General features: G+C 31.4%; 1 protein-coding gene across 1 annotated transcript in view; it reads right to left on the reverse strand.

Annotated features, from left to right (window-relative positions):
* Positions 1-273: 273 nt before the first annotated feature.
* LOC113370222 (maternal protein pumilio-like) overlaps positions 274-17,939 on the reverse strand; it is a 23,872-nt gene continuing 6,206 nt past the window's right edge. Inside the window, exons 3-13 of the mRNA XM_026610896.1 lie at positions 10,100-10,292; positions 9,022-9,167; positions 8,746-8,913; positions 8,497-8,653; positions 7,613-7,705; positions 5,928-6,277; positions 4,079-4,591; positions 3,034-3,234; positions 2,798-2,950; positions 2,376-2,581; positions 274-1,076 (exon numbers count right to left, since the gene is read on the reverse strand). Coding sequence (XP_026466681.1) covers positions 818-1,076; positions 2,376-2,581; positions 2,798-2,950; positions 3,034-3,234; positions 4,079-4,591; positions 5,928-6,277; positions 7,613-7,705; positions 8,497-8,653; positions 8,746-8,913; positions 9,022-9,167; positions 10,100-10,292 — 2,439 coding nt within the window. The 3' untranslated portion in view covers positions 274-817. The remainder of the gene's footprint in view (positions 1,077-2,375; positions 2,582-2,797; positions 2,951-3,033; positions 3,235-4,078; positions 4,592-5,927; positions 6,278-7,612; positions 7,706-8,496; positions 8,654-8,745; positions 8,914-9,021; positions 9,168-10,099; positions 10,293-17,939) is intronic.

The raw sequence follows: 17,939 nt of genomic DNA on the forward strand, positions 1-17,939 counted from the left end.
TTAAATACAGGCATGATGATGCTTCAATTCAATGACTGACATTTTTTATACAAATATTCTCCAATGATTTAAAGAATAATATAAATGAATATTATACACAAAATAATGTCTAAATATAAATAATTTGTTCTTTAAAATGAGACACTATATGAATGAAAATCAATTTACAAGTTTTAGATGGTAAATTAATGACGGTCAAGAAATAGTATGTACCATTTTTTGGCTTTTAAAAGATATTTTTAATACATAATACAAAATACTTCCTTTACACATTTTTATTGTTGTTGATACCTGGTTTTTCTCTATTTAAATACATATAGGACAGGTATATTAAAGAATATACACGATACTTACATATACACTATTAACATACTGTGTTTACTACATTTTATGTAGGAAAAAATAGATAAATACACAACTATACATATTTTCCAAATTATAACCCCCGATCAAGGATTCTATTATAACGTGCCAAAAACACAAGTATATAAAATATCATATATAATTTATGACTTACATTGTTCTTTTAATAAAATTAGATCTTATTAAAGTTTTAATGCGCAATTAGAGATCAAACAAATCATTTTGAACAAACTTCACTCGGCAATGCATTAATTTCGATTTTGATATTAAAAGTTTTAAAATATTAATTGAAGTAAAACCAATTGTCCAAAATACGCCAGAGATAACATCAAATGAACAATAAATTAGCACATATGTACCACATTGACTTTGAATTACAGCTTATTATTACTAAAGAACAATCCTACTAACTATATCTTGTTTGTAGCAGACAATAGATTGCGAACAGAATCATTTATAGAACTCCATTAGTTGGCGGAGGTCCTATAGGGCCAAGATCATTACCTCCGATTGCCGACATAGCATTAGCAGACTTCATAAAAAACTTTTCAAGTTTTGCAATGATATGTTTTCCGTATGTGTACTTACGGAGCGAATTCAAATGAGGTCTGATCTTGTGCATCAAAATCTTCCTCTGTGCTGGTTCTGATACATCTATCATCTTCTGCACAACATAATTGGCATATTGATCTTTCATCATCACATGCAAGGCACTAAAATAAAAATTCACATTCATTGTGATTACCTTCCTCCAAAATCACGATATTTTGTAAGCACATTTTGATTTCAATTGTCACCATAAAAAAGACCATTATTATCTATATCACAAATGTAAAAAGCGCATTAGCAGTATCAGATATAAATTTAGATCTCATAAGTAACTAGTTGTGAGTAGCATTGTGCCTTAAGACAAGTTGCATGAACTTCCCAATACGTACGCATAATAACTCAATCAATAAGAATTAAGATGTTCAAGTGTGTATTTCGAAACATTTTCACTTTTATTAAGAAATAATTGATACGATTTACAATTTATGTCATTCAAACATACTTATAATATCTGTATGTAAATGTATACATTATATTAATTTGACACATTTCATTTCATCAATTTCGTAAAATTCATGTTCAGTTCTAAAATGTATACTCAACGAAAGAAACAAGGAATGTATATTCCTTGACCAGATTATCATAGGTCCACAATATTTCAGTATGTTATTTCAGATCATAAAATCTATAATTTCATAAAATTAGCAAATCGTAATCATAAATAAACTAGTGGGGTGCATGGCATCGCGCCTCAAGGCAAATTGCTGGAACTTCCCGTACCGTAATTAAAAAATCCAAAAAAATTTGTGCACATTATTAAAATCTCTATAAAATATCTGATAATTTGATTTACATATATCCAATAAACATTTTTGACCGCCAAATGACATTTTTTTTAACTTATTTTTACTGAGAGTTAATAACCGCTGGACCTGCCTTCTCAAAAATATAATCAGTTTTTCATCTTGTCTATACATGTAAAATATTTTTTGAATTATTAAAATCGGACGCTCCTTTCTCCTAATAACTAGTTATCGTTTTTGGCACTTTTTGCCCGTATCTTCGAAACGGCTAGACCTGCCTATGCTAAAAACTCCTTAACGTCTCCTTATTAATAGAAATCGAATGTTTTTTGAATAATTGAAATCGGTTGAACCGTGTTCTCGAAATCGTCGACGAAAATTTATATCCGCACACACACACACACACATACACACAAACACACATACATCCATTTTTTCTAGGGTATGCCAAAATATTCAGAAACCTTTGAAACGTAAAGATATATAAAAATTTTCATTTTCGATTTCTTTGCGATTACTATAACTTACCCTAAGGGAAGTTAATAAATTTAAAAATACTTGAAATTTTAAAACTAATTTGAAACTAAATATCACAATTGAACGAAAAAATAGTGCTTGCATTTAAAATATAAATTGATATTTAATTCTGTAATTACTTACTTATCGTTGAAGTTGCAGACCTCCTCAATAAGCTGGGCCTTTTCGGCACGTGTAGCATGTGTTACACACTTTTCAACAACGTTTGAAGCAAATTTATGCTGTGAAAGGGTAAGTACTTTTCCTCGTACACCAGCTATCAATACAGCTTTATCTTCAGGTTTTCCATGTTCGAGAACATGCTGGATGACATAATTTCCATATTGATCCTGCAAAGACATTATTCATAACATAAAATAAATGAAATGAAAACCAAAGTGATTGATAATATTTAAAAAAAATTGTAAGTAAGATCAATTTGTTTCCATACAAAAAAAAATGCATTTCAACAGTTTTATAATTTTTATTATGCTACGGAACGATTTATATAACTAAAATTTTCAAAACACATTCATGAAAAATTATATTTATCAAATTATATCTACCTGTATCAGCTGTTCAGTGTGAGCATGCAATTCACTCAAAATTGGAGTCGTCTGCTCTGCTGTACAATGCTCCAAAATGCGCTGAATAACACGACACCCATATGGATGTGTGCTTAAGGAATATACTTGCCCGGAAAACGCATTTATTACGAACTATAATTATCAAAATTATTAAAAAAAAGTGTCATAAAATTTTAATGTATAATTTAATTGTGTATTCATAAATTTTCACCAACCTGTAATGCCATAGGTTCAACACATTCAATACATTTTTGAACAACATGATTTCCATTCTGATCCTTTACACATTTGAGTACATGACCATCAAGCTCTCGAACGATCTCTTGTTGTTGTTCTGGAGGAATGGATTCCAAAGCCTTTTGTATCACTCGACATCCATACATTTGCAGTGCTAGTGGTAGCACATGACCTCTAACCTAAAAAATTTTTAATTTTTTTTTTTTTTTTAATTTTCTTTTTTTGGAAAAATAATGTTTTCTTTATTTTGACATATTTTGGAAGATCTAAACTTTTTTTCAAAGCAATCGTACTGCTTTAACTGCATAAAGACGAAATATCAAAGCGCGTAAGCGCCGCGTCGCCGTCTAACGCGTAAACATTGGTACGGAACCCATAGGAATGTAAACCAAATTTATACTTATTGTTAAAATCTCTATAAAATATCTGATAATTTTGTGTGCATATGTCTAATGATCATTTTTGATCGCCAAATGGCATTTTTTTTTACTTTTTTCATTATATCTCCGAAACCGCTAGACCTGCCTTTATGAAAATTTGATCGGTTCTTCACCTTGTCAATACAAGTAAAATGCTTTTTGCCCCGTATCTTCGGAACGGCTAGACCTGCCTTTGCCAAAAATTAATCAGCACGATTCCTAATCAATACGAATCGAATGTTCTTTGAATTATTCAAATCGGTTGATCGGTGTTCCCGAAATCGTCGACGAAAATTTGTATCCGCACATACATACACACACGCACATACACACACACACATCCATTTTTCCTAAGGTATGCCAAAATATTTTAGAAACCTTTGAAACGTCGAGAAATGCAAAAAATTTCATTTTCAATTTTTTTGCGATTACTATAACTTGCCCTACGGAAAGTTAAAAAACAATCAAAAACTTTAAGTCAATTGAAAAATGATTTGAATAAGGAAAACCATGAGAAAACATTAGTAATATACAAAAAATACGTTCGAAAGGACGAATATATAATATATATTTATATATTATAGCAAAATAAAATTTTTAATACCTTCTGAGCTAAAGTGCTTTTTTGTTCCGGCGTCCCAAACTCAAAGAATTTCTGTATTACGTAATTTCCAAACACGTCAGTCATCAAACTATACGCTGCTACCAATATTTCGTTAAACACAAGTTGCTTCTCCGGCACAGTCGCCCTTTCCAATTTCTGTTGAATAAATCTAGACCCATGCTGATCTTGAGAGAACTCTACAATGTGATTAGTCAATTCTCGCAGTTGCAAATTAGGATAACGTTGGTTACGAAAATCTTCCAATAGGCGAGACCTTCCCGGCGGTCTTTCGGCTGCAAGTGCGCCCGCCGCACCAGTTGTCGGCTGAGCTATCAGCGCGGCGGCCGATGACGCTGCGACCACAGCCCCGCAACCTGGTCGAGCGGCCAGTTTTGAGAAGATGGAGCCGGTACTGCCAAACATGGCATTTGCTGTGGCCAGACCAACAGGAGCGAGAGAGTGCGAACCTACTTGACGATACTTTGCAGCTTCGGCTCCGGGAGCGGCTGATACCTGCAATAAAATAAAATTTATATAAAAACAACGACATTATTATACAACAGTAAGATTATAAATGTCATACAATAAGCAAATCGATCACTGCATAAAAATAAATCAGTTGCAACTAGAGATTGTCGGTTTTCAAAAACCGGTTTTGAAAACCGGCTTATTGACGGAAATTATGAAATTCGAAAACCGTTTTTAGCGGAATAAATCGGTTTTTACCGTTTAAATGGAAAATGACAAATTTACTAGATGGGAGCAAGCGTTTTGATACTTGGAATCATATCGGTTCGATAAAATTTGGAATCATATCAGTCTGGTATAGTTCCCACAAAGGTTCTGTGTTATAATTTATCTCGTGTATATATTAAATTAGATTATATCAATGTATATGTTAATTTAGATCGATGTAACTTCTCGTTGAAGAATTGAATTGTCTACTCAAATTTTGAAAAAGGGCTTTTAGCCTTAGAAGTCACAAATAAAAGAACAATATTTTCAGAATTATTCTATCATGCTTTAAAAACGATTAAGCCTAGTTCGATTGCAAGTGAGAGAGTATTTTCTATTTCCGAAAACTTTGTGAGTAAACAAAGGACACTTCTAAATAACAAATCGATAGACGTCCTCAGCTTTTAAAAATCATATTTCATCAAACCAAAAAATAATTAAATATTTGAAATTAATTAATTAAAATTGTTTGAAATAAAATAAACTCGGAGCTTCGTTTAATTGTTTTTAGAACTAAAATTGACATTAACAAGTATGTATCAATATGTATGTATCTATTTTTTTATTTAATTAAAGGTTAAGTTTTTTATGAAAAAATGTATAATTTTTATTTATTCATTTCTTTTCTTTAATTATCATAAAAATAATTATATTCTCATATGTGAAAATGATGCATGAATAACGAATAATCATTTTCAAAGTTATTTAATCCAGATCAGCTATTATTTCTTTGTTCTACTAATTAAAATTATTTGTTCTACTAATTAAATTTGTTCACTATTCATAAAATTGAACATTAAATAAATTCAGTTCAAAACTGCTTTAAATAACACTAAATTTGCCGATAATTTTTTTGTTATTACAGAATATTCGAGCAAAAATTGATTTTTTATATAAAATTCGAAAACCGGTTAAAGCCAGTTTTCTGCTAAATTTACAATTCGAAAACCGGTATTCTGAAATGTCGGTTTTTGTATAAACCCTAGTTGCAACTAATATTAAAAAGTACACGATTCATCGTGAAATAAATTAAGCGAACATATTGAGTAGATTGATGTGTATTAGTATTCGTAGACTGATGGCTAAAACGGTTAGGGTAAAATTAATTTCTCACCACCCGCGTTGCTGAGACTAATGCTCCTAATCCTGGCGCTGTCTGCTGTTGTTGCTGTTGTTGCATTTGGTGGTGCTGCTGCAACGTGTGGTGCGCGTGAGCATGTTGTAACGTATGTAAAGCATGCGCGGTCTGAGGTGGTGGAGGCGTCAGAGGTGCTCCCAACTGCGGCAAAGGGCTAGCAGAAGAGCCGCCGCCTGCGGCTACACCTGCGGTGCTTGCTGCTCCATAGCCTTGGGCCCATTTTGGTCTGGCGGTGGCAGCGTATTCGAGAGAAGGCGAGAACGCGGACGTGTTGCGATCGAAGGAGTCACGTCGTCCAGTAAGCGATGTCGTATTCAAAGCGAGGCCTGCAAAAAGCAAATAACTGATCAATTCTTTATAGATTTAGAACAAGTGAAATTGTCTTGCTTTAAAACTATTTGTTCGAATCTATAATATTTAAAAAAATTCAATAGTTAAATATTCGAATGAAATCGAATTGAAAAATAATTCAATAAGATTACAAAAATATTAAACATATACAATCTGTGTAACTAATTACTCGACACAAAAAGTTTCCTGTTCATTTATATACATAATTACATAAATTACTCAAATATTCTAATCATTTTAAATTAATTTGTTAAAACGTTAATAAGTAGTATAACTAATGTAATGAATTAGTTAAACAGCCTACAAGCGATAAAAATATTATACAAATAGTTGAGGAGAAATGGTTAAATTATGTCACTTTTTTTAAATATAGTACATGTTGTCAACTACTTCTTCGTTAAATTAACCCTCCGTCGGTCAGCGTGGTCTGGCCAGACTTTTTTCGACTTCAATTAAAAAAAAAAACTTCTAGTAATCCTATCGACTTGAAATTTCTTGACTTTTCCTAAAATTTCATTAGCTGTCGATCAATGAAAACTGGACGAAAAAATGTACAGAAGGATAATTATAAGGATATTAACTTTTTTATACTTCGAACGGTCGGAAAGGTCTGTCTAGACCACCCATACATTTTGTATGAAATATACGCTTTTTGATATATTTAAACCAGTATTTTGCCTTTTTTCATGGTATTTTCTATTCAAACTGCGTTGTATATATTCATTGCTATGTGTTGTAACATGAATGTTAGTATTTTCATGACGAGAGTTTCTTGAAAACCTACCAAACTTATTGGTAATCGCAAACACTGAAAATCGGATGAGTAATGCACACATTATCAACAATTTTTTTACCCGTACCGCGTTCGAATTTTTTGTTTTGGCAAACCTGTAGTGAAATTATATTTTCACTTTGAGTTTTACAGCTCATTTCAAAGGCGACGCATCTCATTTCGTTTTCATTTGAATTTCACATTCATTTCAAAGGCGCCGAAAAAGAATAAATATTGTTTTTCATTGATATAAAACAGAAAAATTAACAAAAGAATCAACGATTTTTTTATATTTCTTGATTTTTTTATATAATCGTTAATATATAAGACTCCAAAAACTCATTTATCGCATATAAATGCATGTAAAATGAATGGTGGTCCAGCCAGACCTTTCCGACTGTTCGAAGGTGAAAAAATATCCGACCGACGGAGGGTTAAATATTATGCTAACTGAATATACAAGTATGTTCAATGTTATTCTAAAGAATTATTTTTAATATATTATGTGCAGTTACACCTTCATGCACGATTATTGTACCTGATTGTGTGGCAGGGCTTCCTAAAGTGCCTAAGCCTCCGCTAAATGGTTGAGGCGCATGAAGCCCCGGAAATAAGGCACCAGTACCAACACCTAAAGGGACATATGTCAACCACTGTGTTATATATTTACATATGTACAATAACATATTTGTGCATTTTAAAACACATATTTTAGTATGTATTCAATTAATATGATAGCTATGGAATGGGTTATATGAATGAATTAAGGATTAGTTGATTAACAAAACACACATGTATTTTACCAAAAATAACAACTAAGCCGTGCAAATGGAGTGCCTCTTGTTGAATAAAAATATGACTGTTTTTTTTTCAAATAATCAATGGTTATTGCTAAACAGCCGGTCAAATGTATTAGGTCAAATCCAATATTAAAAATAATTTTACTGCAGCTTTATTGAAAAAATAATAATTATTATCGAAGTAACTGTTATTTTAAATCTTATTTATAATATTGTACAATTCGCATAAAGACTGATCACATCAATTGACTAGAATATGATTAAATCATTATTTCTTTTTTATTATAGTCCTGCATAAAAGCAAATATTTCAATCATTGGAAACCTTTCCTGAAGCTACTAAAGAAGCTCCGACAAAATTTTTGGGCATTAACTATAAGATTCTATATTTAAAAGCACATTCTATAAAACATTGTAAACAATTGTACTCTTATCTTCGTACCAGGTTATAAGAGAAACTCACTAATAGTAATTTAAATAAAATTGAAATGCAAATGTTTAGATGCAAATTTTTCTATTTTTTATTTTGCGCTCGTAATTCACACAGGCCCTCATTATTTTACTACAATAACTGTTGTTGCACAGTTTATAAAGAAAAACCTTGAAAATCATAAACAACTTACCATTTTGCGGAGCGTACAAAGTTTGTGAGGATGCTTGCGTTTGATAAAGCTGCTGCCCAGCACCACTCTGTTGTTGTGCAGCAGCAGCAGCAGCCGCTGCTGCGACAGCTTGCTGTTGTTGCTGTTGCTGTTGTTGTTGAACTGTGTTTCGAGACGCCTAAAATATGAATATTATGTCATACATCTACCGTAAGAAATAACTGATCATGTTCAATACTACACAAGTTGTTAACAATAAATGTCCCATACCTGTACACCTGCCGCTGTTTGCTGCTGCTGTTGTTGCTGTTGTTGTGGTACGAGAACAGGTGCAGGGCTAACTAAACGCATGGGTGTTCCATTACGAACACCACCACTCATAACAAGGGATCCACTCTGATCATAATAGGCAGGTATCATTTGATATTGACCTTGGACCTGAAACAATGAATAGAAAATAGTAATCGATATTTAAGATAAGACAAAATATTAAACCAACTATTTTGTTGAGAACATTATATGAAACAAATTAGGGAAATATCTCACTTGGTCTTGTTGTTGTGATGGTGTAAGTGGCCGACGCGGTTGCGCTGCCGCAGCAGCTGCATTTTGCGGCAACAATCCGGCAGGATATACGCCCCATGGTGCTGCCACGCCGTAATATTGCGGCGGAACTCCAGCGATGAGAGCACCTGAAATATAAGTCAAAACCATAATTTACCTGAACCACAATAAATATTTTCAACCATGAAATTTCTGTGGAAAAAGTTCAATGAAAAAAATAGCATTTGATGAGAAAAAGCATATGAAAACTGTTAGAATCATTCGAACTGCTGATTTTGCTTACAGAAATAGCGTAACATTGCAGATTGCAATAAACAGCTCGATTTCAAATAATATCTTCAAAAAATATTTTATTCTGTGATTTTATAGGTAACTAATAATTTATATATTATATGATAATCCTCTTATAATATTTTTATTAAAATTATTATCAAATAGATCATTTGCAATTAATTGCATATTATGATATCTGCTCCATCTGTTTATGATACTCAAATTGATGATAGAAGGTTTACTAATATGTCACAAAATGAAAATAGAACTTATAATTTCGAGCATACAGAAGCAAGAAAGAAACAATTTAAAAAATATGCACAACGACGTTAAATAAGCAATTATAATTTTGTCTCGTCATCGATCAATTATATATAAATAAATACATATGAGTATATAATTGCAGATACTTCCTAAGAACTCAATCATGACAATGACAATATACTAATAAAAGCGATGTGATGATAATTAGTAAGACAAACTCGTAAGAATTTGTTTAAAGATTTCTATCAAGAGCACACGCAAACAAACTACTGTTATGTGTTATCAATAGGATTGAAAAATACAATCGCATTAGATTCAATCCAAAAGCAACATAAACAATAGAATCATAAGGCATTTTACACCGAGATTTGATGTAATTAGAAAATGCTATCGATTTTGACTTCACATCTTTCCCTTATCCAGTAATACTAATAAACAGTTCTACATCTTACATGATGCCTGATCGAGTCAATCAATCAAGGTAATCTTCCAATTTCGCCAACTACTTATTATTATCACTTACCGACATATGGAGGTGCGGGTTCTTGTCCAGTTGCGGGCGCTGCATTGATAACATAGGGAGGAGGTTGTTGGTGATAGCTTTGCTGAAGAAATTGCTGCTGCACTTGCAGTTGCTGCAAAGGTGTGCTGGCGGCGGACGCTGCTACGGCTGATGCTGCGCCGGCTAGTTGGGGTTGTTGAGACCTAAATAGTTGCTAAAAGAAAAAAGGACAGATTAAATTAATGGACTAATATATATATTAGGGTGGTCCTTAAAATGGTCATTTTCGGATTTCCTTGCTCCCAGGGGCTCAAACGGTTCCAAATTGATAAAAAACAATTCTCTGAAAGTTTTAGCTCTTAATATTAACGTTTAGATAGAGCGCAATTCAATCAAAGTTTGTATGGAAAGAGCATGGAAAAATTAAAAAAAAAATTTGAAAATTTAAAAAAAATATTTTAGGTATAAGTTAGCGACAAATGAATGAGTTTTATTCATTCATTTGTTCGCTAAATTACATCTAAAAAACATTTTTAAAATTTTTGAACAATTTTCCTTGCTATTTCCATACAAAACTTTGATTGAATTGCGCTCTATCTAAACGTTAATATTAAGAGCTAAAACTTTCGGAGAATAGTTTTTTTATCTATTTGGAACCATTCGAGCCCCTGGGAGCAAGGAAATTCGAAAATGACTGTTTTAAGGACCACCCTAATATATATATATATATATATATATATATATATATATATTGAATGGTAGAGTCTTGGATTTGTGTATATTTTGTAGAGTTTCGAACAAGAATCCAAAAATAATACAAAATAAAAAACAAGAAAAGTTTTTAAAAAACAATTTCTTTATTTAATTATTTGTTTATTGTCGACGTTTCGGAACTAGGTACGTTCCATCTTCAGGACATCTGTCAAGAAACATGATCTTGATGAGATTTTTGCAAACAATATGTTTAGGAAAAGAAAATAGATTTTTCTTAAATAATGAATTAAATTGTAAAAAATATAATAATGTACAGAAATATGATAATATGTTCAAAATAAAAATGATAAAAATAAATGAGTGGATTATCAAAACAGGATATTAAACATAATAGAAAATTTTTTTGAAAGTTATGGAAATTTTTTAAGAAAAGGTTAATGACAAAGTTGAATTAATTACCTGTATGTTTGAATAATACACATTATTCAAACATACAGGTAATTAATTCAACTTTGTCATTAACCTTTTCTTAAAAAATTTCCATAACTTTCAAAAAAATTTTCTATTATGTTTAATATCCTGTTTTGATAATCCACTCATTTATTTTTATCATTTTTATTTTGAACATATTATCATATTTCTGTACATTATTATATTTTTTACAATTTAATTCATTATTTAAGAAAAATCTATTTTCTTTTCCTAAACATATTGTTTGCAAAAATCTCATCAAGATCATGTTTCTTGACAGATGTCCTGAAGATGGAACGTACCTAGTTCCGAAACGTCGACAATAAACAAATAATTAAATAAAGAAATTGTTTTTTTAAAAACTTTTCTTGTTTTTTATTTTGTATTATTTTTGGATTCTTGTTCGAAACTCTACAAAATATATATATATATATATATATATATATATGTGTGTGTGTGTGTGTGTGTGATTTTTGTTTATTAATTAATCGTTAATCATTAAATAAAGCCATCCATAGCATTTACTCTGCACAAACATAAATATTCGAACGGGTTTGAATAATGATAATAGAGAAAGCTTTAACAACATTATAACAATGAGTAATAAAATATATCGCGGTAGATTAGTTGTGCGATATGCGGTTTATGCAGTTAAATTTTATTATTATTGCCATTATTATAATTACGTATGTCACAATTTGCTAGAAGTTTCCCGATTACAATTTTGATTATAAGCATAGTAAAGAGGATCAGATAAAATTAATGTGGAGTAATAGTGAAGCTCACATCACACAACTATTATAAAATAAAATATATTTTTTTAATAACTATCATTTCAACAAAATGATGATCAACTGCACTTACCTAACTCCTAAATTTCAACCTTCGTCATCTTATATAAAAGTGGCATGATGCCGAAAAGTTTAGGGCAATGGTGGATGAATTGAATTTTAATTGAGAAATAAATGTTGCCTTTTTTCAAAGTTCATGTGACACCAACTTCTAGTCTAAGTTTAACACCAAGTGGAGAACGGTGAACGTGCACAATAGATTTGCAGTTGCAGTTGGCCACGCGGTCAGAGAGTTAGTCGCGCGTGAATTACTGGTTGTGTGATTTATACCGATATTTATCTTTATATTCCGTTTGTATATTGCACGTAGATTTCACCATGCGTGCTGTACTAAAAATATACATTTCAAGATAAAATATCTCAGAATCACTAATTATGCAGTAAAGAACCGTATATTTTAGTAATTACGTGTAGAAACCCAGGAAAGTTTCTTTATTCAAACCAATAGAGATTCTAATATAGATCCGTATTACTCAGGAGAGTACATTTATATATCACGATTAGCAAACCCGACGAACTCCGTTTCGCCACCAGATGGTTTCGTGAGAAAGATGAAGAAGTTTTTTGTTTGTATTATATTTGAAAAGCAAAAATTTGATTTTATTACACAACAGTAATGAATTTATTTCTATTACAAAAATGAAGTGTTTTTTAGTTGAACTTCTCTAAGCAAATAAAAGTGAATCCGCAAATTATCTGTTTCATTGAAGTACTCTTTGGTAAACCACATTTTTTGTTTTTCGGTCTGGCGTTAACAGAAATAAAGCGGATGGTTTTCCAACTTGTGAATAGGCAACGTATAACTGCCCGTGTGAAAAACAATGATTTTCTATATAACCTATTTGAAGTTTATCCCGCAAACACTAAGCGATTGGCCTTGCGACTTGTTATTAAGGCGAACTGGAAATTGCAATCGTTTGAAGTCAAACAAAAGATCAGTCGGAATCATCAGTATGTCATCAAATCGCCAGCAATTTTTGATTGCATGGTGAAATTCAGTGCGTGTACATCATTATTCTTTGCGGCAAGAATTGCTCGTTGACTTAACCAAGCATAATTCTGATCATTCTCAGTAATGTCATTACTCGAATTTTTAATGACGGTGCGTGAAGTTCCAGCAATTTGCATTAAGGCACGATGACATGCACCACTAATTTTCTTAGCTATAAACCTTGCGGAGCCCGAGACCTTTCAAATGAATGCAAAATTGTCGAAATCGGTTCGTGCGCTCTGGACTTAAATCGTCAGGGAGGAAAATCCGACTTATTTTTAGCTGAGTAATAAAAACTAGTAATAAGTAGTTTTATTAACAGATGCAGTTGTATGAAAGAAATCATGGTAAAGCCTATAAAGATACTTTAATCGTGTAATAGCTATCATTTTAGTGTGGCGATCAAACTTATCAATTATCCCAAATCATGAGCCATAGAAAGTTGCCCTTAACATCAGCAGGCAGGCATCTTCATTCGTCAGCTCCGCGTTTGAGACAATGATGAAGAATCCAATTGAGGCAAATGGAAACAATGAAGACAGAAACGAACGACAAGTCTTTGTTGTCACGGATTCGTAAGCACAGAGAAAAGACACGGTTTGGTTTGAAGGTCAAGAGCCTCGCATGACCATTGCGGGCCTCGCTCCAGAGGAAATCTAACGGGGATCCCTTCCACTGGGGAGCAACGTACTGATGCATCATCCGTCCCGCAGGTAGGTATATCAAGGAGGCCAATTAATGCCGAGAAGAAAATCAGGAAGATGAAATAAGAACATTACGAGGATCATAAACCTCAATTTTCTGAATTGTGTTAATTACCTCATAAATCTACTAAACAATATAAAGTGCATTATTATATTGCACTTAATGCGATGTACTTCGAAGTTTATATAAATTATGGTGCTCCCCATTTCATGTAGAAATGAATTTATAAATAGCTACTAATTGTCTATTGTATAATTAGGAAGTGTTAAAAATATTTAAATATATTCAAAATAAAAATGTTGAGATTTAAATCCAATATTAAAGAATATCAAAAACAACGATGTAAACCAATATCTATGTCGAACCATAAAAAATAAAAATATCGGATTCTTTTCTTTTCTTTAAATTTTGTAAATTATAAATATTCCATCACCATAAGGTATGGGAATAAGACCACTATTTAGTTTATGATATATATTAATCTTCACTCTACAACCTTCTTCTCTCTTTACTTTTGCTAGTCTCTCAGTTATTATAAGTTACAGATATTTATATTCATATAAATATACTCCCTACCCCGAAGGGCTAAATCTTGACCACAAGTAATTGCAAAATTATTAAATTAGTTGCGAACAAACACGCTTAAAAATATAAAATTTATAAAATTATTTGGTTATTAAAATTTATACATTGTTTGAGACTATTTAGTACATTAATTGAGTAACACTTTTTTGTCAAATACAATAAAATTAAATTTACCTACCTTAGATAAAACCAATTTAAATAAATTCACGATACAGTATCATAAAAAGTTTTATAACATTGTTCCCTTTCTTACTACAAATTCAATATCTGTTTGTAAAATACGTAAAGAAATCTCACAAAGGAAGATGACATAGAAACATGGTGAAACATATTCGTTTGTGCGAAAGAAAAAGACTTTAACGACCGCATCGTATAAGTTTTGCATTGTTTATGCATTTCTATAGCGAATTATGCGTGCAAAGGCAACTACACACAAACGATCAAGCAAAATAAATAAATTCATTGAGGAAGCTAAAGCCTTATGGTTGATGGTAAAATAACAGGTGTTGTTAACATTTCTCAATAAAATTAAAAATATAATAGCAAGGTAAACAGAGCCCATTGAATATGTTAATCTACTATTCTTAAATCATTGACAAGAAACACATATCTTTGAATTATTGATGGCCTGAAAATTTATAATATATTGTTTGGAGAAAAAAGACAAAAAGTGTTAAGTAAAATTAGTTTTCAAACCCATTTTTCTAATCAGTTTGGTAATAAATTAAATTTCCGATTTTTGAAATTAAATGTAACTCTATTTCAAGACTATTTACTATTTTTTAAATGGTTGCTCACCTCTGCTTTTGGCTTGAGGCGTTGCAGTTGCCACCAAGTCATACGTGTTCAGTAATTAACCGTGCCGGTCATGAATATAATTAAAAGTTTCAGCACGGCTTATAAAATACAACTTCATTAGTAGGATTCAAAACACATTTTAAACGTGGAAAATTTAAAACTAAGGATGCTATCATCATAGTTCCATAGAGCAAGATAACCAAAAATAAAGCAACCAAAAAATAAATCTTCTAATAATACCAACTAAAATAGTTGCAAAGATTGACCAGGGAAATTTGAAGGAAATTAAAAAAAACCAATGAGTTTGGCCAAAGTTAAACAAAAAAGTAAGCCTACTGCATTTGATGACCAAAAAAAAAATAGAATATTTGCTTACAAGCAAACGAGATGAAATAGAGTAATGATAAGCAATCTCTTTAACTCAAGGGCCGCATTTGATTTTAAAGCCGCACTTATTAATAATTTGCAAAATTTGATATATACTAATAAACATTACAATATCAGAAATAAATAACTCTCATAACTAAGTTTTCTTTCAATTATAGTTAGCTTACAACATATTCTAATTAATTATGGCAACGCATTCAAAATGTAAGAATTTCAAGAACGGCGATGAAAGCAAACGTGAGTGTCTTAACAAATTATTTCGTTATTCAATTAAACGATCCTCTTGATAATTAATTAATCTATTATTAATTGTTATTCTGTTCGTGACAGATGCCTTTAGATGTCTTCCAAGTAAAACATATTGTGTAAGCGTCAAAGCGACAAAGTACAGTTGTTCATTGAATTATACAAACATTAAATGCTTTGGCGGTAAATAGCTTTAATCAATTCTCATAATTAATTCTATACTAATTTCCAACATTTGGGTTTGGTTTATAAGAATATATTACCGCGTTTCAAAATTTCAACTCATCTAATTCCATACAATTCTTTTTACACGTTTTAAGCAATATACAAATCAAAATAAAAGACACTTGTAATTGTCAAATGTCAAAAAATGATAAAAACCCTAAAAAAGCAACCCGTTCGCTCTAATCTCTGGAGGAACGATATAGGTCGCATGCAACTTTGTATGTCTCTGTGGTATTTCTACGAATAATGATTATAACGAAAACGTTAGAGCTTTCGGAGCTTTTGTGACGAACTGGCCGTGTAAATATTTCAGCTTTCATTATGAGGCAACGCAAACACGAAAGTTAAACCGCCCGGCGACACCAGACAATATTCAATATTTAATCACAGCTCGACTCGTTGTCGACCATCAGTTGTTTTTCCAGCTATGTTATTTCATATCAGAATTAACTGGGTTAAAACTACCTCCGCAGACAAAATAAATAAGTCGCAAATAGAGCTAGACTAGTGATCAGCACTGCATAATAGATAACCGGAGTCCATGGTGCAACTAGAACTATAGTTTTAAGCTGAAACAACAGCTCATAAATTAACAACACAAATGTTATACTCAATGCGATACGATTCCTAAACCCTTATACATACCTAGACTTCCTAAATTAATCAACAAGTAAATTAGCGATTTCCAATTAGCATGTAAATTTTACCACATTTGTCTCAAAAAGAATTTCGCGTCACGAAAGCATATTTTAAAAGTACCTTTTTTATATCTTGTGATGAGTTTAGCATATGAAACAGCTAGGACCACTTTTGTACCTTGAAATTAAACCTACATACGAAATATATAGCAATAATAATGCATATAACATTAGTTACTTAGTAGGGTTTGGGGGTTTTTAAAACGGTTTTTGAGGAGAAAATTAAGGCATTCGAAAACCGTTTTGTAGTACAAAATTATCAAGTTTCTATTGATGAAAATGACAAATTTAACCAAGCGTACCTCATTGATGAAAACACTGTTGCAAATCTATAGTCATCCTTTGTTCCATTATTTTAAAAATTAACGCTTATGTGCAAAAATCATGCATCAACAAAAAATAATTAATTGTTTTTAAGGTTTACTGGACTTTTTTTTGTTCTACTAAATTGCATGAAAATTGTACATATCAATATTGTTATTGTATCAATAAAATTGAAAAGTGAATAATTTGAGTCAAAAACTGCCTTAATCATCCGAAATTCTGTTGAAATTTTTTGTTCAAATTATTCGAGCAAATATTTTATGAAAACTCGAAACCGGTTAAAATCAGCTTTTTGAAAAAAAGACTATTTGAACACAGATTTTCTTAAATGTCGGTTTTTGTATAAACCCTTCTACCTAGGGGGTGTCCATTAATCGCGTAAGGTTTTTTGTGGAAGAGAGGGGACGCTTTTTACAAAAAATCACAAAATATCACGTGGAAGAGGGACGGGTGTAGTAAGATATTTCGTGTATTTATGTTTTACCCGATTTTTAAAAAAAATCCAAACATTTAAAGAAAAATTAAAAATACATTATTTCTTCGCGTAACTAAAAATACACGTGATGTTTAGTAGGGGAGATTAATGGACGCCTCTTAGTAAATAAATACTGCTAATATTTCAAAAATATTGACTTGGATTAAATCATTGACAACATAATTGTATATTCCACTAATGTCTAGTTTAAATAGTTAAATATCACTTATTCTTATGATCACAACTGGCAGTGGTGTTGTGCTAATATTTTTTTTGCCGGAACGCTAAAATTTAAAATCCGGTTCATAAACCGGTTCAAAAAATTTGATATATTTTGATAAGAACTCACAAATCTAATATATTGACTTTTTATATAATTAACTCTATTATA

The sequence above is a fragment of the Ctenocephalides felis genome, unplaced genomic scaffold, assembly GCF_003426905.1.
Source record: "Ctenocephalides felis isolate EL2017-DRISC unplaced genomic scaffold, ASM342690v1 CF-g0.4_SCAFFOLD_01492, whole genome shotgun sequence".
Taxonomy (NCBI): domain Eukaryota; kingdom Metazoa; phylum Arthropoda; class Insecta; order Siphonaptera; family Pulicidae; genus Ctenocephalides; species Ctenocephalides felis.